The 26,528-nt window shown below is 46.3% G+C and overlaps 1 protein-coding gene across 1 annotated transcript in view; it reads left to right on the top strand.

The window, feature by feature from the left end:
• Positions 1–25,124, top strand: part of LOC124792354 (CARD- and ANK-domain containing inflammasome adapter protein-like) — a 51,483-nt gene extending 26,359 nt beyond the window's left edge. Inside the window, exon 3 of the mRNA XM_047257938.1 lies at positions 24,462–25,124. Coding sequence (XP_047113894.1) covers positions 24,462–25,124 — 663 coding nt within the window. The remainder of the gene's footprint in view (positions 1–24,461) is intronic.
• The last annotated feature ends 1,404 nt before the right edge of the window (positions 25,125–26,528 follow it).

Raw genomic sequence — 26,528 nt, forward strand, 5'->3', positions numbered from 1 at the left:
AGTAGCCTACTGACAGTTAACTGGGGCAGTCACCCCTTCAGAACACCGGGATGGACTCGTCCAACACACGGGACGATAAAGCGTTTCTGCGCAGGGGTCACGTCACTGTACGCTAGCCTAGGCCTAGGGCGTGAGCTCTACTGTCTGCAGGCAGCTGCCACAACGCTCCACTCTCTGTGCCCACAGAAAATCTCTTTCAGCTCTCTAGCTCTCGCAAAAATTCGTAAAAAAATCTTAAATCCAAATACAGTACAGATCTCTATATCGTCTCTTACAATGTTAAAAATCTGTTCTTAATTTTAATTAGGTCCATGCGTATGTTAATTTTTCTCCCATCTCTCAAACGACTTCAACTTCTCACGTCATATAAGCATTTAAAAAATCAGTGAAAATAGCAAGTTTTGCTCCAGCATTTGGTGACAGCTAGCATCTGCCAAATCACGCAATTTCCATGTTTCCAACATTTCTTATCAGGCCATATTTCGAGAATTTTGAACTCACTGAAATACTTCTTTTCCATTGAATAACGAAATACCTTGACCTTTCCAGAGCTGAATATCACAGTGTTTTTGATGTGTATCAGCTTCAGTTGTTTGCAATTTTGCCAACATTTAACTTTTATAAAGTAAGTCTCTTACCCCCTTCAGAACTCGTGTGAAAATTCTGAAATTCACGTACGCCCCACTTTCAACTACTTTCGTAGCATATCGTATGGCACACGAATTCGCTACATGCATCTCGTACTTGTCAACTGATCATTGAGAACTGACAGTGCATATGAACAGAGAGCATGTTACGAAGAATTCAGAAAAGGGCGCTTTTGTGGATTGAGTGGCGTGCAACACTAAGTCTGATGGAACTGCTCCTGGTTGTCCTTGGCCTATACCCTTTGAATTCACAGATAAGCAGGTGTGAACAGCGTACTGTCTTCAAAGAGGAGATACAGTTTGCATCTGATCACAGGCTCATTGCAAAGTCGGAAGTGAAAAAAGGTGAGAGAGTTACAATCTGATTTGGACAGTATTACGATGGGCAGACGTGTGCTTTACGTGGCCTTTTCGAGTGTCGGTGTACGGCGCAAAATGATGCACATACAACGGTCATGAAGTGTTACGTTTCTTGGCTGGTCACAGTCGATACCACAATCTTTATTCACAATAAAAAGCAGAACAGATAGAAGATGCTTTGGTCAGGTAGAAAGGAAATGAGTACATATAGGCCAATTCAGATGAGAATAGGTAAGTGATTAACAGCTAGTTGTTTACAGACCCGCTATCAGAGCAACAACCAATCTGAGGACGAGCATGGTTCCGCCTTCTGTTTTGTTCACAGTTGCCATGTCGCTTCGTGGACGACGCTTACGGCCACTAACGTAACTGATGTGATTAGGTTTCGTCATTTGCTTCGTTTCCTTGTCCTGACCTTTTTTTTTTTTTTTTTTTTTTTTTTTTTTTTTTTTTTTTTTAGACACAATTCGCAAAAGAATATCTGCAGCTAATAGCGAAAGTGAGCAGCAAAGTGATAAGAATATTACAAACCCCCAACGAGAACTCAGTCTTACAGATAAACCGAAAAAGGACGAGGGAAACAGTGCAGAATTACGTACCTGTTGCTTTCATAGCTATATTGAGCATGCAAGTAGAAGCAGACTGCCGACATCGCCCCTTCTTATGTGTATTACTCGGCAAAGCGAACTGGTTACATGGCCAGGGTGACAGCACCATCGTTTTTACGCCCAAGGAGCAGGGAGGGGAGATATCAATAGCGTATGTTCCAGTGGAAACCTTACAAAAGGCAGCACCACTAATAACGTCTTACTTGATAGACCCATCAGGATCTAAGACTTACAAACCTGTATGCTTTATCAACTCCCTAGCTAAGTGGAACAGCTCCAATGTAACTGCCTATGGGAACATACGGAACACTATGGCCTTAGCCCTAACCACTATGGGTTCAAAGTAGACAAACCAGTCGACAATACAGTAAATGCAGTCTTTCACACCATAGGGAACACTGAATGTAAGTATGCTGTCGCTATCTAAATCGCCATTGTAGGCACCTTCAACAGTCTTTGGCCCCTTGCATTGTCTGCTCGACTCCATGACCTTCAGGTACCAGCATCCAGTACAATAGACCACTCAGTTAGTGCATAAACTGAGTCGCAGACTGATAGACAGGAAACTGGAAAGTAGTCAAAAAGATTACATAGGATGCCCCCAAGGATTCATTTATGGACCTATCTTTTGGGATATCGCAATCTAACTACTCTTACTTCTAATAGATGAGTACTGGCACACTGATGAGGTCGTGGCATAAGCAATGACCTGTTAGCAGTGTTTCCTGCAGACAACAGTCGGCACTACAGAGCGAAGCCTGTGGTATCCTGCACATTATACAACAACAGTGTAACACCAACAAATTAACAATCGTAGCGACCGGGCAGTGTGGACTAGCGGTTCTAGGCTCTTCAGTCTGGAACCTCGCGACCGCTACGGTCGCAGGTTCGAATCCTGCCTCGGGCATGGATGTGTGTGATGTCTTTAGGTTAGCGCCTAGAACCGCTCGGCCACAACGGCCGGCGACAACAAAGAGGCGAATAGGTTAATCAGATGAGGACTCCAGTAAACAGACTCTCGAGCACCGACACAGAGGATATTAACACTTGAAGAATAACATGTAGACACCCAAACATAAGAACAGCTAACACAGATCAAGCCAGAGTGTCATATGCTATATAATCATCGCTAGTTATTGCACCAGGCGCCACATTAAACCTGTTATTATAAAGACATAGATCTTTTTAGTATATAGTGGTGTACTGGGCACCATGCTAGACCCGTAAAACACTAACCTAGAATGAAGCAGACTGGAATATTTAAACACGTTTTTGAAGTAACCTAGGGAGGCACTGCGCAGGGACATCTGGCTAGAGGACGCATTCTGAGACCTACCCGAACAGTGCAGGTGAAGGGAGGTCTACTGCTAAATCTGTCGCATTTTCTTTTAACATTACTCGTACATCAAAATTGTTTTCTTTTATAATTTTGTGTTTCCAGTTTCATGTATAATAGTTTAATAATTACGAGGGTTGGAACTTAAATAGTGGCAACTATTTATTCACAACCGATACAAAAGAGTTACATGTTTGCACCTGTTACTGTCCTTCAAAGTAGTCACCAGCGTTGTGTAGAAACCGTTGCCAGCGATGTGGAAGGCGTAGTATACCGTTAGCAGAGCCTGTTCTGTTGGTGGTGCGAATCTCTGGAACAGTTCTGAAGCGAACGCCACGAAGTGGTTCCTTCATCTTCGGAATCAAATCATAGTCACAAGGACTTAAATCCGTGGATTATGGTGGATGGTACAGTACTTCCCAGTCCCATCGACCAAACAGAGCAGCCACTGCTTGCGCTGTATGCGCTCGCGCATTGTCGTGCAAAATGATGGGTGGGTTGCGCAGAAAGTGTTGCCGCTTCTTTCGTAAAGCTGGTCGCAGGTGATGCTCCAAAAACGATCAGTAATACTGTGCATTGATGGTCTGCCGTGGATGAACGTAATCCGTTAGCATAACACCATCACAGTCGTACGCGAGAATCACCATAACTTTCACCATACTGGGGCTCTGACGCACTTTCGACTTTCGCGGCGACCCATAAAGACACCATTCGTTGGATTGGCGTTTCAGTTTTGGCTGGTACGGTGTGGCCCATGTCTCATGCAGTGTTACAATACGGCGTAAGAAAGCCTTTCCTTCGCGCTCATAGCGCTCCAAGTGCGTCTGAACAGCGTCGTAACGCATCCATTTCTGCATTTCCGTCAAGGCATGCGGAACCCATAGTGATGCAGTTTTTCGCATGCCCAGGCGTTCCTTCAGGCTGTGAAGCACAATCGTATGCCCTAATCCGGTTTCGTGGGCGAGCTCACGAATCGTACGGCGTCGATAGGTGTCCACTAACGCGGCAACAACATGCACTTCTTCTTCAGAGACGCTAGGACGATCTGTCCGACGCATGTCTGCCACAGTTTGCCGACCTCCGTTGAAGGCTTTTACGCAAAGTGCCATTGTTCTGTACGGCAATGCCGATTCCCCGCACGCCTCTTGGAGACCTTGATGACACTGTCGTGCTGTACGAACTCTGGCACATTCAATCATGATCCAATTCCGTTGTTCCTATTTCGAAAACATAGTGACACCGATACATTAGACCGCTCGCTCACAAGTGACTGTTTTTCCCTCGATTGTGTGCACGCCGGTGACGTGGGACGGGCGAGTCCATTTGCTCGGAGCTAAGGTAGGTATGTCAACAACGTGTGCTGTCAGCGACAATAGTAGATTCCATTGCATAGTGTCTCCACGGCAGTGTTGCCACTATTTAAGTTCCAACCTTGTATAATACAGGTTCCATTTACATAAAGAAGGAGGACAAAAGATATCCACAAGGCACCACCTCCACAATGTGTTTCATGAACAACAGAGGCCATGGCCTCAGCTGCAAAGCCAAGAGTTGTTTGGTGTGAGTCATTGGTTCTGGCTAAATGGACTGAATGGAGCATTACAGCTTGCACCAAACTTACTACACGAAGGGGCTGAGTAGTCCAAACGTAGCACGAAAAAAAAATCTGACAGTGCTGTAGCTCCAACAACCGTGCAAGTGGAGCACTATTATATAACAAGCCACTTAATGAAATAACCACTTGGAACAAGAACAGAAGCAGAAAGTGCAATATTTCTCATCTTAACTTCTCATGATGCTTTACTGTAGTATTCATAAAATTCTTCAGTGAAGTCGCTATTTTCCACAGTAGTGTCTGTTGATTTGTCAAGTGTTGTTTTAGTCACAATTGTTATGCCGACTCTCTGTTCAAATATATGGCACTGATTTTATTACGTTTTGAGTCTCCTCACCTGTTAATGTATCTGTCCCCCAGTAGTCATCACACACCGTTCTGGCGTGATGCACGCCCTTTCAAGTATACTAACATCACAACAGTGAAAGCTAATATCACAACAGCAAAAACCAAATTGCCTAGTTGCTTTTTTTATCAGCGTTTTTCGCTAATAATACCAAGGTCTCCTGTTTGAGTCTTTCTGGTGGGATGGTCTGGTAGGATATCCACTCAGCCTTGAAAGGCCAACCATAATGTTATTTGAATATAAAAACAACGAAATTGACATGCAAGTCACTGAAGTGGTGATACATACGCGCTGAAAAAGCATTTTACCTGCACATCGGGCCAGCGCGAGGTGGCTTGATCCTGCACGAAGAATATCCTTGTGTTATCTAATGGGGTAGCATGCAGGGTGGAGGCATTGACGGCAGTGTAGATGCGCCGAGCTAGAATGTACGAGACATTGTTTACCAGCATTGGCGCCGCTGTTGGAAGACGCGTTGATCGGATAGAACAGAGGTGCACGTGCTCACATCAGCTGCTCTGCTGACTTTCTCAAACAATTTTACAGAAATTATTCGCTAAAAAATTGATTCTTTCGTTACTTACAGCTTCACGATTATCTGCCTATCTTTTCGTTAACGATTATACTTACTGCGATAATCACGGATAGTTTGAATGAAAAATCGGCGTCGCTATGAATTTGTGTTTGGTGCATGTTAGGTCATGTGTTGTTGCGTATGAAATGTAGGTAACATATTAAATTTTCCTTTATACTTGGGAGGAGATTTACATTTTTATCCAAACTTAAGGAAATGGATTTTATACACCACACTTACATCCACCTGTGTCCGTGACAGTATGGCTATAGCAATCCATCAAACATATTTCATGAACGATTCAAGATATCGAAACAGGATTTTGTCAAATGGTAGCACACAAAATCGCAAGGAGAAACTGTGTGGGTGTGCAACAACATAAGTGAAGAGATTAAACATTTATTTTTATACTGACAACGAGCTATTTCATAAGCTATCCTTGGTTCTTCATTATAATGGACTACGATTTAGTATTCTGCCACAATTACAACATCGTTAGCATGCTGGTGAAATTATGTAAACTCCGCTGTGTTTCGGTAAAAGAAGCAGAATTTATCGTGGTCAACAAGAGAAATTTCTTACTCAGAACTCGCCACTGATGACACCTCTGTGAAGGGAAAAAAAGATTAACAGGTCAGGAAAAAATAAGCTTGATAAAGGATTTTATTTCTACACCTCAGAGATCTGTGAAATATGAAAAAATAAGCAAATAGAGTACCAACTTTTTGTCCCTTCTTATGTGCAGAGCGAAGGACTAAACTATTTCGTTTCAAGTATCTTGTAGTTTGTGAGATATATATGAACAAACTATTTTCATCTAGACAAGTAGTCAGCTGGCTTCTGCAAGTCACCATGTTCGACTTTATGAAATAGACTTTCTAAATGAGAATTATTATTCAGGAGCTAAAAAGCAGCATAGTCCTGTTTGGAAAAAAAGACACAGTTTGATACCTCCATCTCTATGAATATAAAGATTACGAAAACATGCTGCATATTTTTTATGAGCGACTTATGATAACTCGTCTCAAGGACACACACACACACACACACACACACACACACACACACATACACATACAAAACATTCAGTACTTCGCTCTGAATGGGGATGGGACAAAGAGATGTTACCTAATTTGGTTCATTTGTTTCATCTTTCTCAAATTATTGAAGTGTAGGGTGAAAATACTTTGTTAGGTTTCCTTTCGTGATGTTCTCTATTAGAAACATCTAGGTTACAGGATACCACAGATGTTGCAACAGCAATGGTGGTGTATTTAGTCTGACGTAAATTTTTCTTCTTTCAGGGCAGTGTCATCAGTAGCGAGTTCTGAGTTATATTCTCTTGTTCCTACGTAAAATGTGGCTTCTTTTACCAAAAATAACAGTGATTACACACTTTAACTTCAGTAACATGCTAATGTAATCGTAACTGCGACAGTGTGCCGTATTATTAAACAAACTGCTGATGAAAAGACAGGTCAATAACTCATTGTCAGTATAAAAATGAATGAGTAAGCTCTCCACTTGCGTTGTTGTACATACAATTTCTCCTTTCACCAGCTTCGAATAGTCCTTAAAAAAACATCATTCCATTGAAGATACCTGTAGTTACTTCTGTCGCGATATACGTGAAACTTTCACCCGGTAACCACATGCCGAAATACACTTCTTTTCGCGTCCTACCATTTGCGATATACTCTAGAACTGTTTATGAAATGTGATGGATGAATGAGTGGCTTTAGCCATATCGTTGCTCGCCGGGAAGAACTGAATGCAACATTTAAGATCCATTTTCTCAAGATTGAAGACAGAAATAAACCTCCTCCCAAATTTAAATAAAAATTAAATAGGTGATCTAAATTTGACACACAGCAATGTATGACCTAACATGAACCAAACACAAACTCCAACGACACATGTTTTTCATAGCAAACTATTCAAATCTTTGGCAGTGAGATATGTAAGTCCTAAAGTTCAAAATGTACTTATTCTGAAATTTAGGGCTTACATAAAGGTAAGTAGTTTACCATGAAGCCAATGTATAAAGCTATAAGCAACGAAAGAATCAAACTTTTTTACCGAATAGTTTCTGTTAAGTCGTTTGAAAAAAATGCAAAGCAGGCAGTGTGCGTGCAAAACACTGCTGGTGCTCCAGAACTGCTGCACCGAATGGCGGGTGAACCAGCGTCCCCTGTGTGCACCTGTAATGCATACACACTCCTGGAAATGGAAAAAAGAACACATTGACACCGGTGTGTCAGACCCACCATACTTGCTCCGGACACTGCGAGAGGGCTGTACAAGCAATGATCACACGCACGGCACAGCGGACACACCAGGAACCGCGGTGTTGGCCGTCGAATGGCGCTAGCTGCGCAGCATTTGTGCACCGCCGCCGTCAGTGTCAGCCAGTTTGCCGTGGCATACGGAGCTCCATCGCAGTCTTTAACACTGGTAGCATGCCGCGACAGCGTGGACGTGAACCGTATGTGCAGTTGACGGACTTTGAGCGAGGGCGTATAGTGGGCATGCGGCAGGCCGGGTGGACGTACCGCCGAATTGCTCAACACGTGGGGCGTGAGGTCTCCACAGTACATCGATGTTGTCGCCAGTGGTCGGCGGAAGGTGCACGTGCCCGTCGACCTGGCACCGGACCGCAGCGACGCACGGATGCACGCCAAGACCGTAGGATCCTACGCAGTGCCGTAGAGGACCGCACCGCCACTTCCCAGCAAATTAGGGACACTGTTGCTCCTGGGGTATCGGCGAGGACCTTCGCAACCGTCTCCATGAAGCTGGGCTACGGTCCCGCACACCGTTAGGCCGTCTTCCGCTCAAGCCCCAACATCGTGCAGCCCGCCTCCAGTGGTGTCGCGACAGGCGTGAATGGAGGGACGAATGGAGACGTGTCGTCTTCAGCGATGAGAGTCGCTTCTGCCTTGGTGCCAATGATGGTCGTATGCGTGTTTGGCGCCGTGCAGGTGAGCGCCACAATCAGGACTGCATACGACCGAGGCACACAGGGCCAACACCCGGCATCATGGTGTGGGGAGCGATCTCCTACACTGGCCGTACACCACTGGTGATCGTCGAGGGGACACTGAATAGTGCACGGTACATCCAAACCGTCATCGAACCCATCGTTCTACCATTCCTAGACCGGCAAGGGAACTTGCTGTTCCAACAGGACAATGCACGTCCGCATGCATCCCGTGCCACCAAACGTGCTCTAGAAGGTGTAAGTCAACTACCCTGGCCAGCAAGATCTCCGGATCTGTCCCCCATTGAGCATGTTTGGGACTGGATGAAGCGTCGTCTCACGTGGTCTGCACGTCCAGCACGAACGCTGGTCCAACTGAGGCGCCAGGTGGAAATGGCATGGCAAGCCGTTCCACGGGACTACATCCAGCATCTCTACGATCGTCTCCATGGGAGAATAGCAGCCTGCATTGCTGCGAAAGGTGGATATACACTGTACTAGTGCCGACATTGTGCATGCTCTGTTGCCTGTGTCTATGTGCCTGTGGTTCTGTCAGTGTGATCATGTGATGTATCTGACCCCAGGAATGTGTCAATAAAGTTTCCCCTTCCTGAGACAATGAATTCACGGTGTTCTTATTTCAATTTCCAGGAGTGTATGTTACACTGGCCATTAGTGTGCCAATCAACCGTAGCGAAATATGCACAATATCAATGCAATGCATGACGGTCAGATCGTGGGTGCCATCACAGAGGAAGTACTGTTGGCCAATGAGCTCCGTAGTCCTGAATTGGTAGACGTCGGAAGGCTCCTGCTGGTATTTTTGGTTGCAGCCAACGTAACCCATTTGACAGTACTGTATGAGGTAGCGACTGTTGTCTGCTGTATAGTATTACTGTGTTGTACTTCACTCTGTTTCGCAGTTTTTCCAGTTTTTCCATTTGATTAGTGATAAATCATTGTTGCAGTTAGGTACTGTGTAAAGTATGTCCATACATTAGTCGGTTTCAGTTTCAATTACAGTCACCATTTTGCCTATTTGTGCCTCCTTTCATGACTTTTTCTTTCACGATAGCATGAAGCATAGGTTAAGGTGCCTGGAGTGCTGGAGGCAGGCGTAGCTTGTTCCTTTCTCCCTCCCCCACAACTCCACACCCCCTGGCGGTCTATATGGGAGCCAGGCTAGCTGCTTCCGCTCCACACAGCTCCCTCTGGCAAGTGTCAGTCACTGGTCAGTCGTCATGTCAAACGCACACTGTCGATACGTCCATTCGGAGAAAATCACTCACAATTAATTGTAGCGGAGTGGGTGCACTGCTCATGACTGGGGTCGCCGGTGACTATTGCTAATACAAGGACAAACAAAAAAGTACTTACCATAACAAAGCTGAACAACAATGACTGTTAAACAATCATACCATCCAGGCCCATCACCTCACTATGGGTCACACAAGACATCGCCTTGCCCCACACATTTACGTCCTGCTTGCAATCAATTTGTTGGTGTATCAATGAGCACTGACCAAAGTGTCTACAAGAAATGCTGTCCCACTCACAGGCATGTACGCAACACGACATAAGAACAGTGTTAGTAGAAAGATCCTTACCAACTGGGACTGGATATGAGTGTCACACCTTGTCAGTGACATTTGGTGTTAAAGCCAACAAGAATTGCTGCTGTCAATGAATACAACGAGGTAATCCCTCTAATATCGTGTCAGACATCCTTTTCCCAGTGTAGTGCAGCAACTCGATATGGCATTGACTCAACAACTGTTGTAAGTCCCCTGCAGGAATATCCAGCCAGTCTGCCTCTATAGACCTCCATAATTGCGAAATTGTTGGCAGCGTAGGATTTTGTGCACAAACTGACCTCTCGAGTATGACCTATAAATGATCGATGGGATTCATGTCAGACGATCTGGGTGCCCATATCATTCACTCGAATTGTCCAGAATGTTCTTCAAACCAACTGAGAACAATTGTGGCCCAGTGAAACGGCGGATTGTCATCCTTAAAAAATGCCCTTTTTTATGGGAACATGAAGTCCATGAATGGCTGCAAATGGTTTCAAAGTATCCGAACATAACAATTTACTGTCAGTGATCGGTTCAGTTGGACTAGAGGACCCAGTCCATTCCATGTAAACACAGCCCACACTATTATGTAGTCACTACCAGCGTGATCAGTGCCTTGTTGACAACTTGGGAGCTTGGCTTTGTGGGCTCTGCATCACAATCGAACCCCATCAGCTATTACCAACTGAAATCGGGATTCATTCGACCAGGTCACGGTTTCCCAGTCGTCTATGGTCCAACTGATTGATCATTGGTCCAACTGATTGGTCGTGAGCCCAGGAGAGACGTTGCAGGTGATGTCGTGGTGTAGCAAAGGCACTAGAGTTGGTCGTCTGCTGTTATAGCCCACTAACGCTTAATTTCACCACTCTGTCCTAATGGATACGTTTTTCGTATATTCCACACTGATTTCTGTGGTTATTTCACAGCGTTGCTTGTCAGCACTGACAACACTACGCAAACGCCCCTGCTCACAAGATTTAATTCCCTAACGATTTCCGAAATGGAATGTCCCATGAGTCTAGTTTCAACTACCACTCTGCATTTAAAGTCTGTTAATACCTGTAGTGCGACCCTGACCCCTGATCACGTTGGAAACTTTCTCATACGAATCACTTGACTACGAACGACAGTTCCGTCAATGCACAGCCCTTTTAAACCCTGTGTACGCGATACTACCGCCATCTGTATATGTGCCTATCTGAATACCATGCCTTTTTCACCTGAGTGTATATTTCGTGCTATCCACGCATGACTGATGACCCTCCCTCATAGATTTACTGCTGCCAGTGCCTTTCTGCTACTTTCCAAACTTAACAGAAATACTCCTGCCCTGAAATAAAGAAAATGGCTTAGCCACAGCCTAGGGGATTGTTTCCAGATTGTAACTTTCATTCTGCAGTGGTGTTTGCGCTGTTAGGAAATCCTGGAAGATCAATACCCGAAACGCTGTCGTTCATGGGCAATGCTCTTACCGACTGAGCTATCGAGAAACAACTCACAACGCCCCCCCCCCCCCCTCCCGCACAGCTTTGCTTCTACCTCCAAAGTGTTAGATTCCTTGAATGAGATTTTCACTCTGCAGCGGAGTGTGCGCTGATATGAAACTTCCTGGCAGATTAAAACTGTGTGCCCGACCGAGATTCGAACTCGGGACCTTTGCCTTTCGCGGGCAAGTGCTCTGGTAGAGCTATCGAGCTCTGGTAGAGCACTTGCCCGCGAAAGGCAAAGGTCCCGAGTTCGAGTCTCGGTCGGGCACACAGTTTTAATCTGCCAGGAAGTTTCATATCAGCGCACACTCCGCTGCAGAGTGAAAATCTCATTCTGGAAACATCCCCCAGGCTGTGGCTAAGCCATGTCTCCGCAATATCCTTTCTTTCAGGAGTGCTAGTTCTGCAAGGTTCGCAGGAGAGCTTCTGTAAAGTTTGGACGGTAGGAGACGAGGTACCGGCAGAAGTAAAGCTGTGAGTACCAGGCGTTAGTCGTGCTTCGGTAGCTCAGTTGGTAGAGCACTTGCCCGCGAAAGGCAAAGGTCCCGAGTTCGAGTCTCGGTCGGGCACACAGTTTTAATCTGCCAGGAAGTTTCATGTTAGATTCCTTATTCAAGTCCCTCTTTGGCGCATAGTTTTAATCGCCCAGGAAGTTTCATAACAGTGCATAATCCACTGCACTTTGGAATATTCGTCTAAACTAAACTTTTCCTATCCTCCAATTTTATAAAAACACACAGCAACTGCAATGTTACAGACTACAGATCGAATAAAATCACTTTGTAATTGACAGTTTGTAGTGACGGGAGGTGGGGCGGGGCCGCACAGTAGCGTCGCCATCGTCCAGAAAGCCATGCAAGTCAAGGCTCTACATGTGCCTACCGATATCCGAGAAATCTCATTATCCCTAGGTCAAAATTGTACTTTATGTATATTGAAGTGCTTACGTTTAAAAACTGAGTAGCCTATGATCTATACATGCTCCACCAAACGTTACACAGTGATTTACGCTTATCCATGTCCTCCTCGTCATGTGGAGCATGTCACTCTTAATGGAGAAAAATCTCCATATATAAAAATAGTTTTGGGTTCAACCCACGGGAGTGTTACAGGACCGTTTCTTTTCACAGTATGCATATTGAACTAGTGGATAACATCGGAAGTTCTTTGATGCTTTTCGCATAATTTTCTGTTACATACAGAGAAGATGCAATGCTAGAAAACTGTAGCGAAATGCAGGAAGACCTGCAGAGAATCGACGCTTGGTGCAGGGACTGGCAGTTAAACCTCGACATAAACGAATGTAACTATTGCGCATAAATAGGTAGAGAGGCCCGTCATTGTATGACTACACGGTTGCACAACAGTCACTTGAAGTAGTCGCATCCATTAAGTAACTGAGAATATGTGTAATGAGTGATTCAAAGCAGGACAACGACATAAAACTAATTGCAGGTAAAGCAGACGCCATACTGAGTTTCATTGGAAGAATCCTCAGGAAATGTAATCTGCCCACGATGGAGACAGCTGCTAAAACTGTAGTTCTACTAGTGCGTAATATTGCTCATGAATCTGGGAACCAAACCAGGTGGGATTGATAGAGGAAGTAGAGAAGGTCCAAATAAGAACAACGCAGTTCATTGCAGGTTCATTTAGTAAGTGCAGAAGCATCGTAGAGATGGTCAGCCAACTCCAGTAACATATGTTGCAAGAGAGCTATTGTGCATCATGGTGTGGAATGGTTTTCTGTTAAAATATCGAGAGCGTACATTCCTACAAGGGCCAACCAATATATTGCTTCCTTGTAGGTACACATCGCAGAACGGCCATGAAGGTGTATTGGACCTGAGGACAGAAATCCGGCCGCTACTGCCCCCAGACACTGACTACCCCTGTAGGAGGCAGACTGAAAAGGAACGCGCCCTCCCCCCCCCCTTTCCTCTGGGACACTGTGGCTATCGCCCGCCATATTGTTTTCCTATTCTCTTGAGAAAAGTGGAAAGTGTGCATATTTTAAACTAGATAAGAAGCTAGCTGTGTGCCAAACTAGGAGAAAAATGGATTTCTCTACAGGACGTGAGATGCTAATGTAAAATGACTATATGCAGTTTGCTAAAAGAAAGAATGCTTACTACGAATGCCTATCACTGTCTGTGTTCTGTCCTGCCAAGAAGAGGGTGGGAAAGATCACACTGAAGTCAAAGGAGGTTTTAGCAGAGGACGAGGTGGAGGTGACAAATGCACTCCTGGAAATGGAAAAAAGAACACATTGACACCGGTGTGTCAGACCCACCATACTTGCTCCGGACACTGCGAGAGGGCTGTACAAGCAATGATCACACGCACGGCACAGCGGACACACCAGGAACCGCGGTGTTGGCCGTCGAATGGCGCTAGCTGCGCAGCATTTGTGCACCGCCGCCGTCAGTGTCAGCCAGTTTGCCGTGGCATACGGAGCTCCATCGCAGTCTTTAACACTGGTAGCATGCCGCGACAGCGTGGACGTGAACCGTATGTGCAGTTGACGGACTTTGGGCGAGGGCGTATAGTGGGCATGCGGCAGGCCGGGTGGACGTACCGCCCAATTGCTCAACACGTGGGGCGTGAGGTCTCCACAGTACATCGATGTTGTCGCCAGTGGTCGGCGGAAGGTGCACGTGCCCGTCGACCTGGGACCGGACCGCAGCGACGCACGGATGCACGCCAAGACCGTAGGATCCTACGCAGTGCCGTAGGGGACCGCACCGCCACTTCCCAGCAAATTAGGGACACTGTTGCTCCTGGGGTATCGGCGAGGACCATTCGCAACCGTCTCCATGAAGCTGGGCTACGGTCCCCCACACCGTTAGGCCGTCTTCCGCTCACGCCCCAACATCGTGCAGCCCGCCTCCAGTGGTGTCGCGACAGGCGTGAATGGAGGGACGAATGGAGACGTGTCGTCTTCAGCGATGAGAGTCCCTTCATGCCTTGGTGCCAATGATGGTCGTATGCGTGTTTGGCGCCGTGCAGGTGAGCGCCACAATCAGGACTGCATACGACCGAGGCACACAGGGCCAACACCCGGCATCATGGTGTGGGGAGCGATCTCCTACACTGGCCGTACACCACTGGTGATCGTCGAGGGGACACTGAATAGTGCACGGTACATCCAAACCGTCATCGAACCCATCGCTCTACCATTCCTAGACCGGCAAGGGAACTTGCTGTTCCAACAGGACAATGCACGTCCGCATGTATCCCGTGCCACCCAACGTGCTCTAGAAGGTGTAAGTCAACTACCCTGGCCAGCAAGATCTCCGGATCTGTCCCCCATTGAGCATGTTTGGGACTGGATGAAGCGTCGTCTCACGCGGTCTGCACGTCCAGCACGAACGCTGGTCCAACTGAGGCGCCAGGTGGAAATGGCATGGCAAGCCGTTCCACAGGACTACATCCAGCATCTCTACGATCGTCTCCATGGGAGAATAGCAGCCTGCATTGCTGCGAAAGGTGGATATACACTGTACTAGTGCCGACATTGTGCATGCTCTGTTGCCTGTGTCTATGTGCCTGTGGTTCTGTCAGTGTGATCATGTGATGTATCTGACCCCAGGAATGTGTCAATAAAGTTTCCCCTTCCTGGGACAATGAATTCACGGTGTTCTTATTTCAATTTCCAGGAGTGTAGACGGGACATAGGATACTTGTTCCTAATTGGCGAAATGGAGATTGCCCATTGAACCCATTGTACCCTAAACAAGGTCTGCATGTGCTTCTCCCTTCTTGCTGTGAGAATATGGAGACTGTGGGCGTTACAAAAACATTTAACAATGATAGTGGACAATAATGTAATTGGCCAGGATAAGAATGTGAGCCAGCTAATCGAACATATGGCCACGCCAGGGGCATAACTCTGGAGGACGCAAAGAGGTAGTTCCTAGTAAGCATCTGAGCCGGATGTCCAATGCCGCAGGAGCCAAAAGAGAGAAGGGTTGCACCCAAATTTGTCCCTCGCCTACTCACAGACGAGCAAAGGGAGCGTCGACTTCAGGCGTGTTTTAAGCTTCAAAATCAGCTGAAAGAGGACCCTGAATTTTTTCCCCAGGTGATTACTGGTGAGCCAGCCGAAGTGGCTGAGCGGTTCTAGGCACTTCAGTCTGGAACCGCGCGACTGCTACGGTCGCAGGTTCGAATCCTGCCTCGGGCATGGATGTGTGTGATGTCCTTAGGTTAGTTAGGTTTAAGTAGTTATAAGTTCTAGGGGACTGATGACCTCAGATGTTAAGTCCCATACTCCTCAGAGCCATTTGAACCATTTGATTGATGAATCGTGGTGCTATGGATACGAACCTGAAACAAAGCAGTAATAAAGCCAGCGGGAGACATGTGGTTCTCCTCATCCCAAAAAAGCTCGTCAAGTGAAATCAAACATCAAGAAAATGCTCACTTGTCTTCGATTTCAGAGTTGTTGTGCACGTGGAGTTCGTGCCCCTGGATCAAACTGTCAACCAGGAATTCTACTTGGACGTTTTGAAAAGACTGAGGGGGAGTATCCGCAAGAAAAGGGCAGATCTTTAGAGCACAGGCGACTGGTTCTTCCATCACGACAACCCGCCAGCCCACACCACCCTCTCCGTAAAGCAGTTTTTGACCAAAAACGGCATGACGCCGATTGTCCAACCCCCCTACTCACCAGATATAGTCCCCTGAGATTTCTTTTTTCCCACAGAAGCAGCAAAGTAACATGAAAGAGTTTTGCCACTGCAGAGGAGGTAATACAAAAATCGCCGGAAGGCATAGAAAAACATCAGGATAAGTGAATTTAAAAACTGCTTTGAACAATGGAAGGATCATTTGAAGAAGTGCCTTGTGGTCAATGGAGAATACTTTGAAGGTGATCAAAATTTGGTGTAAAAATATTAAAAAATAAAGACGTTGTGATGAATTTCCCATTTTTTTTGTCCCCCCCCCCCCCCCCCCCCCCTCGTGAATCATAAATTCTCTCTCGTAAAACCTTGCTCACTTCAGCAACTCACTTCAATACGTCATGCATTTTCATTAAATATGTCATGCCCAACGTGTTGCTGCATCAATAGTTTCCTTCCGCACGAATAGTCTTTCGTTGCTCTTTGTGGTCTTCTGTTAGGGGGGAGAAACCCAGTGGGCACATACTTTGAGTACCCCAACTGATGGACAGCACTACTAACAGTAACGTCCAATTGAGCAGCAGGGTGTTTGACTGTGATCCGTCAGTCACCTTGAATAATGAGAGTGCCCGCAAGTTCCAACACCGCAGGAGTCACAGCTGTGTGTGGCCGGCTAGCATGCAGGAGATCAGACAGGTTTCTGCGACCTCGTTGTGATGCTGACACGCCTCACCCAACGACTGACCGTGGTTTTGGGCGCTGCCACGTCTCTGTAGACATTCTGCAAGTGCCTATGCACACCTCTAATGCTCTGGTTTTTCGCCTAAAGAAACTCAGTGATACCTCTGTGCTTGGAATGCGACTCCGTTACAGAACGCTATTTTGAGGGTTACATACGAGTATACCGCTGCACCTGTCGGAATTTCGTTACACTATAGGAGCTGAAACGGGCATATTTGCACAGTGTCCCACAGCAAATTCCGTTTTCAACCGAAATTGGCCGAGAAAAGAAAGTGTTGCCTTACTTACTGAATGCCACTCACACTATAATCTTCCCTTAAATTTCTAAACTACATCGCATGTATTCTAACGCTTCCATCACAACTCTACCACATTTGGAAACTGGCAGTAAATGTTGCTATCTCACTAAATTATCATGGTCTTTACTTACCAAACATTGACACTACCAGTCATTATACATAACTCAAAGTAATTACCACAAACATAGCTTCTCATATATAGTTGCTGCTGCCCTGTTTGATTAATGTTTGTTCTTAAAGTTACACTTTTGGCCATTAAGATTGCTACACCACGAAGATGACGTGCTACAGACGCGAAATTTAACCGACAGGAAGAAGATGCTGTGATACGCAAATGATTAGCTTTTCAGAGCATTCACACAAGGTTGGCGCTGGTGGCGACACCTACAACGTGCTGACATGAGGAAAGTTTCCGACCGATTTCTCATACACAAACAGCAGTTGACCGGCGTTGCCTGGTGAAACGTTGTTGTGATGCCTTGTGTAAGGAGGAGAAATGCGTACCATCACGTTTCCGACTTTGATAAAGGTCGGATTGTAGCCTATCGCGATTGCAGTTTATCGTATCGCGACATTGCTGCTCGTGTTGGTCGAAATGGTTCAAATGGTTCTGAGCACTATGGGACTTAACATCTTAGGTCATCAGTCCCCTAGAACTTAGTACTACTTAAACCTAACTAACCTAAGGACATTACACACATCCATGCCCGAGGCAGGATTCGAACCTGCGACCGTAGCAGTCTCGCGGTTCCGGACTGCAGCGCCTAGAACCGCACGGCCACCGCGGCCGGCTGGTGTTGGTCGAGATCCATTGACTGTTAGCAGAATATGGAATCGGTGGGTTCAGGAGGGTAATTCGGAAAGCCTTTCTGGATCCCAACGGCCTCGTATCACTAGCAGTCGAGATGACAGGCATCTTACTCGCATGGCTGTAACGGATCGAGCAGCCACGTCTCGATCTCTGAGTCAACAGATGGAGACGTTTGCAAGACAACAATCATCTGCACGAACAGTTCGACGACGTTTGCAGCAGCATGGAGTATCAGCTCGCAGACCATGGGTGCGGTTACCCTTGACGCTGCATCACAGACAGGAGAGCCTGCGATGGTGTAAACGCCGAACCTGGGTGCACGAATGGCAAGACGTCATTTTTTCGGATGAATCCAGGTTCTGTTTACGGCATCATGATGGTCGCATCCGTGTTTGGTGACATCGCGGTGAACACACATTGGAAGCGTGTATTCGTCATCGCCACACTGGCGCATCACCCGGTGTGATGGTATGGGGTGCCATTGGTTACACGTCTCGGTCACCTCTCGTTCGCATTGATGGCGCTTTGAACAGTGGACGTTACATTTCAGATGTGTTACGACTCGTGGCTCTACCCTTCATTCGATCCCTGCAAAACGCTACATTTCAGCAGAATAATGCACGACCGCCTGTTGCAGGTCCTGTAGGGCCTTTCTGGACACAGAAAATGTTCGACTGCTGCCATGGCCAGCACATTCACCAGATCTCTCACCAATTGAAAAGTCTGGTCAATGGTGGCCGAGCAACTGACTCGTCAGAATACGCCAGTCACTATTCTTGATGAACTGTGGTATCATGTTGAAGCTGCCTGGGCAGCTGTACCTGTACACGCCATCCAAGCTCTGTTTGACTCAATACCCAGGCGTATCAATGCCGTTATTACGGCCAGAGGTGGTTGTTCTATGTACTGATTTCTCAGGATCTATGCACCCAAATTGCGTGAAAATGTAATCACATGTCAGTTGAAGTATAATATATTTGTCCAATGAATACCCGTTTATCATCTGCATTTCTTCTTGGTGTAACAATTTTAATGGCCAGTTGTGTATTTTCGTCTTCTTTTTTAGTTGAGCCTGAATTTGAAATCCAGTCTCCAATTTTACGTCTTATCACATTCTCCCTGTCATTTCTCCACACTTCTCAAAACTTCGAGCTAACACAAAACTAATGCAGACTCTCTGAGATCATACCTATACCCAATTCCGCACCGAGCGAGGTGGCGCAGTGGTTAGACACTTGACTCGCATTCGGGAGGACGACGGTTCAATCCCGCGTCCGGCCATTCTGATTTAGGTTTTTCGTGATTTCCCTAAATCGCTCCAGGCAAATACCGGGATGGTTCCTTTCAAAGGGCACGGCCGACTTCCTTCTCCGTCCTTCCCTAATCCGATGAGACCGATGACCTCGCTGTCTGGCCTCCTTCCCCGAAACAACCAACCAACCCAATTCCGTTCAATCAGTGACAAATTTCATTAGCCAGGAAAACATATTTCTTATATGTGAACTGCACTATACGACACATTCATCAGAAAATAAAACTCTTCAGTGAGATACAGCATTTGAAAGTTGCATCAGCAAAGCATGGCAGGCTGCAACTCGCTCTCCATGTCGTCATCAGGTAATTTATTCGTAAACATTGGTCTGAACACTTCAATTAGTGTGGTCAAACATACGAGGGTAAGTTAATTATTATCCGCAATTTAGTTATATTCTTGCTTATTTTGGTAGTACTGTCGTTTTAGTTGTGACGCATGCTTTATTTATTTGTTATTTGTTTGCAATTTTCAAGCTGCTAGGTTAGTTTCGTTACCACTGCTGTGTGTTAATCATGGCTGCTCCGCTGTCTATTTGCACCAAAGAAGAGCAACGTTCAGTGATACGTTTTTTGTGGTCGGAAGGCCTATCAGGGGCCGAAATTGGTCGATGACTTTCGGTACAGTACGGGAACAGCGTTTTGCCACAACGGAGTGTCTACGAATGGATTGAGAGATTGCGAAATGGTCGCACAAGTGTTACGCACGATGGGGCCGGAGGACCGTTTACCGCCACAAATGAAGAAACCATTTGAATGTTTACGTGAAATGATTCTCTTAGACAGACGATTAACTATTGACGAAGTGGCACGTCGTCTGCAAATTAGCACGGTTGTGCCTACGAAATCATCCACAACAGACTTGGGTTTCACAAAGTTTGTGCAAGATGGGCCCCAAAACAACTAACACAGTTGCATAAACAAACGCGCTTGGGCATCTGCAAAAAACATTTGAATCGCTATGGTGACGTAGGGGACAACTTCTTAGACAGGATCGTTACTGGTGACGAAACATGGATCCATCATTGCGAGCCGCAGAGTAAACGGCAAAGTATGGAATGGAAACATCCAAATTCGCCGTGCAAGAAAAGGTTCAAGACCCAGCCGTCAGCAGGAAAACTGATGCTTACGGGGTTTTGGGACGCACAAGATCCAATACTGAAACATTATGGGAAAACGGGCACAACAACAAACAGTCTACGTTACAGTGAGATGCTTACTGCCAGGCTAAAGCCAGCAATTCGAAGCAAACGCCGAGGACTGCTGTCAAAAGGTGTTGTGTGGTTGCACGACAATGCCCGTCCGCATACTGCTGCCCACAATGCTGAATCGCTCCAGAAACTCAAATTTGAAGTAGTGGATCATCCTCTATATAATTCCGGTCTTGCCCCTTCTGACTATCACTTGCTTGGTCCACTCAAAGAGGCATTAAGGGGCCGTCGATTTGCCTCGGAAGAAGCAGTGAAAGAAGCGGTTCATCCCTGGCTCAACCAAGAACCTTTTTTTATGAGGGCATCAGGAAGCTTGTACAACTATGAGCCAAGTGCGTTGAAACACAAGGAGACTACGTCGAAAAATGATGTTCTTGTAAGTTTGCTATTTGATTAAATAAAATTTCATAGCTACTTTGCGGATAATAATTGACTTACCCTCGTAGTTGATTGAAACAGTTGAAAGTTCAGCTGCTCTTTTGCGAAATAATTTCATTTTACGCCGCCCCAGTAGACTGAATGACGGTAGTATTAAATTTCTTCTCACATTTGATTCCAGAATTAGATTTTCACTCTGCAGCGGAGTGTGCGCTGATATGAAACTTCCTGGCAGATTAAAACTGTGTGCCCGACCGAGACTCGAACTCGGGACCTTTGCCTTTCGCGGGCAAGTGCTCTACCATCGAAAGGCAAAGGTCCTGAGTTCGAGTCTCGGTCGGGCACACAGTTTTAATCTGCCAGGAAGTTTCAGTACATGGATTATTCTGACATGGTGCTTGAGAAATAACTACAACTGCTGATGCCTGGCGCTTACACCTAGACTCGTTGAAACGTCAGTCGCACATCTTAATCCAATTATATTGCTGGGCTGTTATGAAAAAATACTGTGGTAGAATGAAAATTCATAACTCCACTCATAAATAAGAAAGAGTTTCTCATGTGGAAACTTTAGAAGCACGAACATGGGTGCCTGCAGAATTTAACCAGGGAAGGGGAGGGAAGCCAACTCTAAAACTACCATTTTTTTGTATAAATAAAGTGATCAGTTTCAGTACATGTCATCCAACAAGAACTACACTGAGCTGACAAAAGTCATGGGATGCCTTCCAATATGTCGGACCTCCTTTCGCCCAGTGTAGTGCAGCAACTCGACAGGGCATGGACTCAACAAGTCGTTGGAAGTCCCATGTAGAAATATTGAGCCACGCTGTCTCTATAGCCGCCCATAACTGCGAAAGTGTTGCCGGTGCAGGATTTTGTGCACAAACCAACCTCTTGATTATGTCAGATAAAAGTACGCTGGAATTCATGTCGGGCGATCTGGGTGGCCAAATCATTCACTCGAAATGTCCAGAATGTTTTTAAAACCAATCGTGAATAATTATGGCCCAGTGACATGGCGCATTGTCATCCATAAAAACACCATCGTTGTTCGGAACATGAAGTTCATGAATGGCAGAAAATGATCTCCAACTAACCGACCATAACCATTTCTAGTCATGGTCGGTCCAGTTGAACCAGAGGACCCAGTCCATTCATTGTAAACACAGCCCACACTATTATGGTGCCACCAGCAGCTTGCACAGTGCCTTGTTGACAACTTGGGACCATGGCTTTGTGGGATATGCATCATACTCGAATCTTCCATCAGCTCTTACCAACTGAAATCGGGACTCATCTGACCAGGGCGCGGTTTTCCAGTCGTCTACGGTCCAATTGATATGGCCCTGAGCCCAAGAGAGGCGTTGCAGGTGATGCCGTGCTGTAGCAAAGGTACTAGCGTCAGTTGTGTGCTGTTATAGCCCACTAATACCTGATTTCACTGCACTATGCCAATGGGTACGTTCGTCGTACATCCCACAATGATTTCTGCGTTTATTTTACAGTGTTGCTTGTTAGCACTGACAACACTACGCAAAAGCCGCTGCTCCTGGTCGTTAAGTGAAGGCCATCAGCCATTGCATTGTCCACGGTGAGAGGTAATGCTTGAAATTTGCTATTCCCGGCACACTCTTGACACTGTGCAACTCGGAATATTGAATTCCCTAGCGATTTCGGAAAAGGAATGTCCCATGTGACTAGCTCAAACTACCATTCTGCATTCAAAGTCTGTTAATTCCTGTCGTGCGGCCATAATCACGTCATAAACTTTTTCACACAAATCACCTAACTACAAATGACTGCTCTGCCGATGCATTTTTATACCTTGTGTATGTGATACTACCGCTATCTGTATACAGAGGGGTCCAAAAAAGGTATCCACTGTTTAAAAGTACCTAATTGGCAAACTAATTGAAGGAGTTGTCTCCTCTTTGCTGAAAGTGTAGCTTAAAGTCCAACTTAAAGATATCACTGTAGGTGTTCGAAATGGTCACCATTAACATCCACAGACAAACGATGCCGCCGAACTGCAGCACGAACTACTGACTGCAACGTGTTCAGTTGGATATTTTCACATGAATGTACAATGGATTCTCAAAGCTCATCCAATGTGCGTGGCTTTTGACGATAAACGACGTCCTTTAGTGTTCCCCACAGGTAAAAGTCCAAAGAAGTTAGCTCTGGGGAATGTGGTGGATACTCCACAGCACCTCTACGGCCTATCCATCTTCCCGTCGTGTGTTGCAAGAATTCACTCGCTCACCACAGAAGTCTGTGAGACAGTGTGCCCGTGAAACTGGAGTGAGTCGCTCAAGTGTTCAGTGGATTTTGAAGACAGCAAAGTGGAAGTGGTACATCCCACGATTGCTAAACGCAATGAACGAGGGCGACCCAGATCGTAGAATGGAGTACTGCCAGTGGTTTACTAACATGGTGTGCAACGATGAAGAGTTTGCAGAGATGATTGTGTGATCTGATGAAGCACAGTTCAAACACAATGGCACAGTAAATCCCCACAATTGCATCTATTGGGCCGCGGAAAATCCGAACGTCCATGTAGACAAAGCCGTGAACTTGCCAGGAGTAAATGTGTGGTGTGAGTTGTCTTACCGGGGCTTGATTGGGCCGTTCTTCTTTTACGGCATAGTTACCGGTGAGGTGTACCTTCAGAAGCTTCAGACATCAATTTTACCTGCCATCCGAGACTTGTATGGAGACAGAAGGGTTTACTTTCAGCAAGATGGTGCCCCAGCCCACTACCGAAATCGTGTTAGGGCGTATCTCGACGAAAATCTACCAGGAAGATGGATAGGCCATAGAGGTGCTGTGGAGTATGCACCACGTTCCTCAGACCTAACTCCTCTGGACTTTTACCTGTGGGGAACACTAAAGGACGTCGTTTATCGAAAAAAGCCATGCGCATTGGCTGAACTTCGAGAATCCATCGTACATTCATGTGCAAATATCCAACTGAACACGTTGCAGTCAGTAGTTCGTGCTGCAGTTCAGGGGCATCGTTTGTGTGTGGATGTTAATGGTGACCATTTCGAACACCTACAGTCATATATTTAAGTTGGACTTTAAGCTACACTTTCACCAAAAATGAGACAACTCCGTCAATTAGTTTGCCAGTTATGGACTTTTAAACAGTGCATACATTTTTTTGGACCCCTCTGTATGTGCATATTGCTATCCAGTGACATTTGTCACCTCTGCGAAAATTTTATAGGCGACACAATGAACGTATTATACACCAGAGAACTGATAGTTATCCACTCAATATTTGTTAGAGGTAGATTAATTTGATACTTAAAGGCAAGCATGATTTCACCTCTTTGTGTTATTAGTTAGGTTATGGGAGTGACACAGTTTTGATACTGATGAAGTTTTGTACATCTGTGATTAAATCTGAAGTTTAACCAAGAAAATCATCAGCAAGTTAGAAAGTAAAGTAGTAAAATCTGCGATTCCAGGGAGGGGGCAACTGCCTCCTCCACCCTTACATACGCCTATGAACAGGAAACTACACGAAACTGGTTTGCGGCACAGGCACTTCATTGGGCAGCAGAGGAAGGCAACGACGACGAGGTGGTGCGCCTTCTGCAGGCCGGGGTGGCGCCGGTGGACGCTGCCGACGCGGACGGCCTGACAGCTTTGCACCTGGCGGCAGCCCACTGCGGCGAGCGCGCCGTGAGGGCGCTGCTGGAGGCGCGAGCAGACCTGCACGCCAGGGCGGGCGACGGCCGCTCGCCGCTGCACTGTGCAGCCGCCACGGGCCGCACCGCCAACGTGCGCGCACTGCTCGAAGCAGGCGCCGGGCCCAACGTGCCCGACGCCAAGGAGGAGCGGCCGCTGCACCTGGCGGCGGCCGCGGGAGCCGTGGCGACGGTGCACGCGCTGCTCGACGGCGGTGCCACTGGAGACGCGCGCAGCGCAGACGGCCGCTCGCCGCTGCTGTTCGCCGCCTGGTACGGACACGCAGCCGCTGTCGACGCGCTGCTGACGGCAGGCGGCGCAGACGTGACAGTGACCAACCGGAACGGCAGGTCGGCGCTGCAGTGCGCCGCGCGCAGTGGCTCCGTGCTGACGGCGCGCTTGCTACTGGCCGCCGGGGCAGATGTCAACGTCAGAGACCGCAACGGGAAGACCGCCGTGGATGTCGCCAAGAAGCGCGACCACAAGGTTCTCCTAAAAGTTCTGCGCGAATCTTAAACACTCTGGTAGCTGACAGCCAGTGACTCCCGTATCTCATATGTCATCGTACAATTATAACGAAAAGTACGTCCCAGAATGAAGTGTAAGTCACCCGCACTTTCTCCCTAATTTTCACGTCCAGTTGAGCCGAAAAAGTGAGCCCCTCCCAGCATCAGCCTAACATGCTGGCAGGATTGGCACAGAGATAGTATGCCATGTCTCCTCCAACTAGTAATTAAAAATGATTTTTCAGCTATTGTTGCCATCCTCTACTCTCTAAATTATCTATCTTGTGCAAACCTATTCACTGCCACATAACTGCAACAACCTACATCCACCTGAGCCTGCTTAATATAGTCAAGCCTTGGCCTCCCTCTTCAGTTTTTACTCCCTCACCCCACCACCACCACCATTATCAAACTGACCATTCCTCGATGCCTGATAATCTCGACTGTTCCCTTATCTTAGTTTTATTTTCTCCCAGTTTAAACGAGTACTTCCTCAAAAGTTGTCCAATCTACCTGCCTAGTCTTTGACATTCTTCTGCAGTACCATATTACATAAGCATATAGTCTCTTACTGTCTCATTTGTTTATCACCTCATTTCACTTCTGTACTAGGCTACACTCCAGATAAAGGCACCCATACCCAGGGCCGAGGGGGATCCCGACCCTCCACCCCTCGCTCTCAGGGAAAGGAAAAAATGTAGTGTGGTCAGGTGTTCTTTAAAAATAAGTATTATGCGGTTTTTTAACAGGGTCAGAACTGGAACTCTCCTCCCCCCCCCCCCCCCCCCCAAATTACTTTATGGGTACCCTTGACTCCAGGCAAATACTTGCGGAAAAGACATCCTAACTTTTAAATATGTACTCCATGTTAACAAATTTATCTTTTCCAGAACTTCTTTTTCTTGCCTTGCCAGTCTGCATTTTTATGTCGTCTCTACTTCAACTACTGTCGGTTATTTTGCTACCCAAATAACAAAACTTGTCTACTACTTTTCATGTTTTATTTACAATTCTCATGCCTGATTTAATCAACTATGTTTCATTACCCTTGTTTTACTTCTCTATATATTCAACTTGCAACCCGTTTTCAGCACATCACCCATTTGGTTCAACTGCTCTACCAAGTCCTTTGCTGCCTCTGATACAGTTATGATATCATCAACAAACCTGAAAGTTATGATTTCCTCTTTCTGAACTTTTAACTCAATTTCCAGATTTCTCCTTCATTTCCTTCGGAACTCACCCACTGTACAGATTGAACAGTATCAGCGATGGCCTACAATCCTGCCTCACTCTCTTCTTAACTACTGCTTCCCTTGCACATGCTTCACTTCTTATAACAGCGGTTTGGTTTCTGTACAAGTTGTAGATAACATTTAGCTCCCTGTATTTTATCCTTCCTACCTCCAGAGTT

Source organism: Schistocerca piceifrons, chromosome 1, assembly GCF_021461385.2.
Source record: "Schistocerca piceifrons isolate TAMUIC-IGC-003096 chromosome 1, iqSchPice1.1, whole genome shotgun sequence".
NCBI lineage: Eukaryota > Metazoa > Arthropoda > Insecta > Orthoptera > Acrididae > Schistocerca > Schistocerca piceifrons.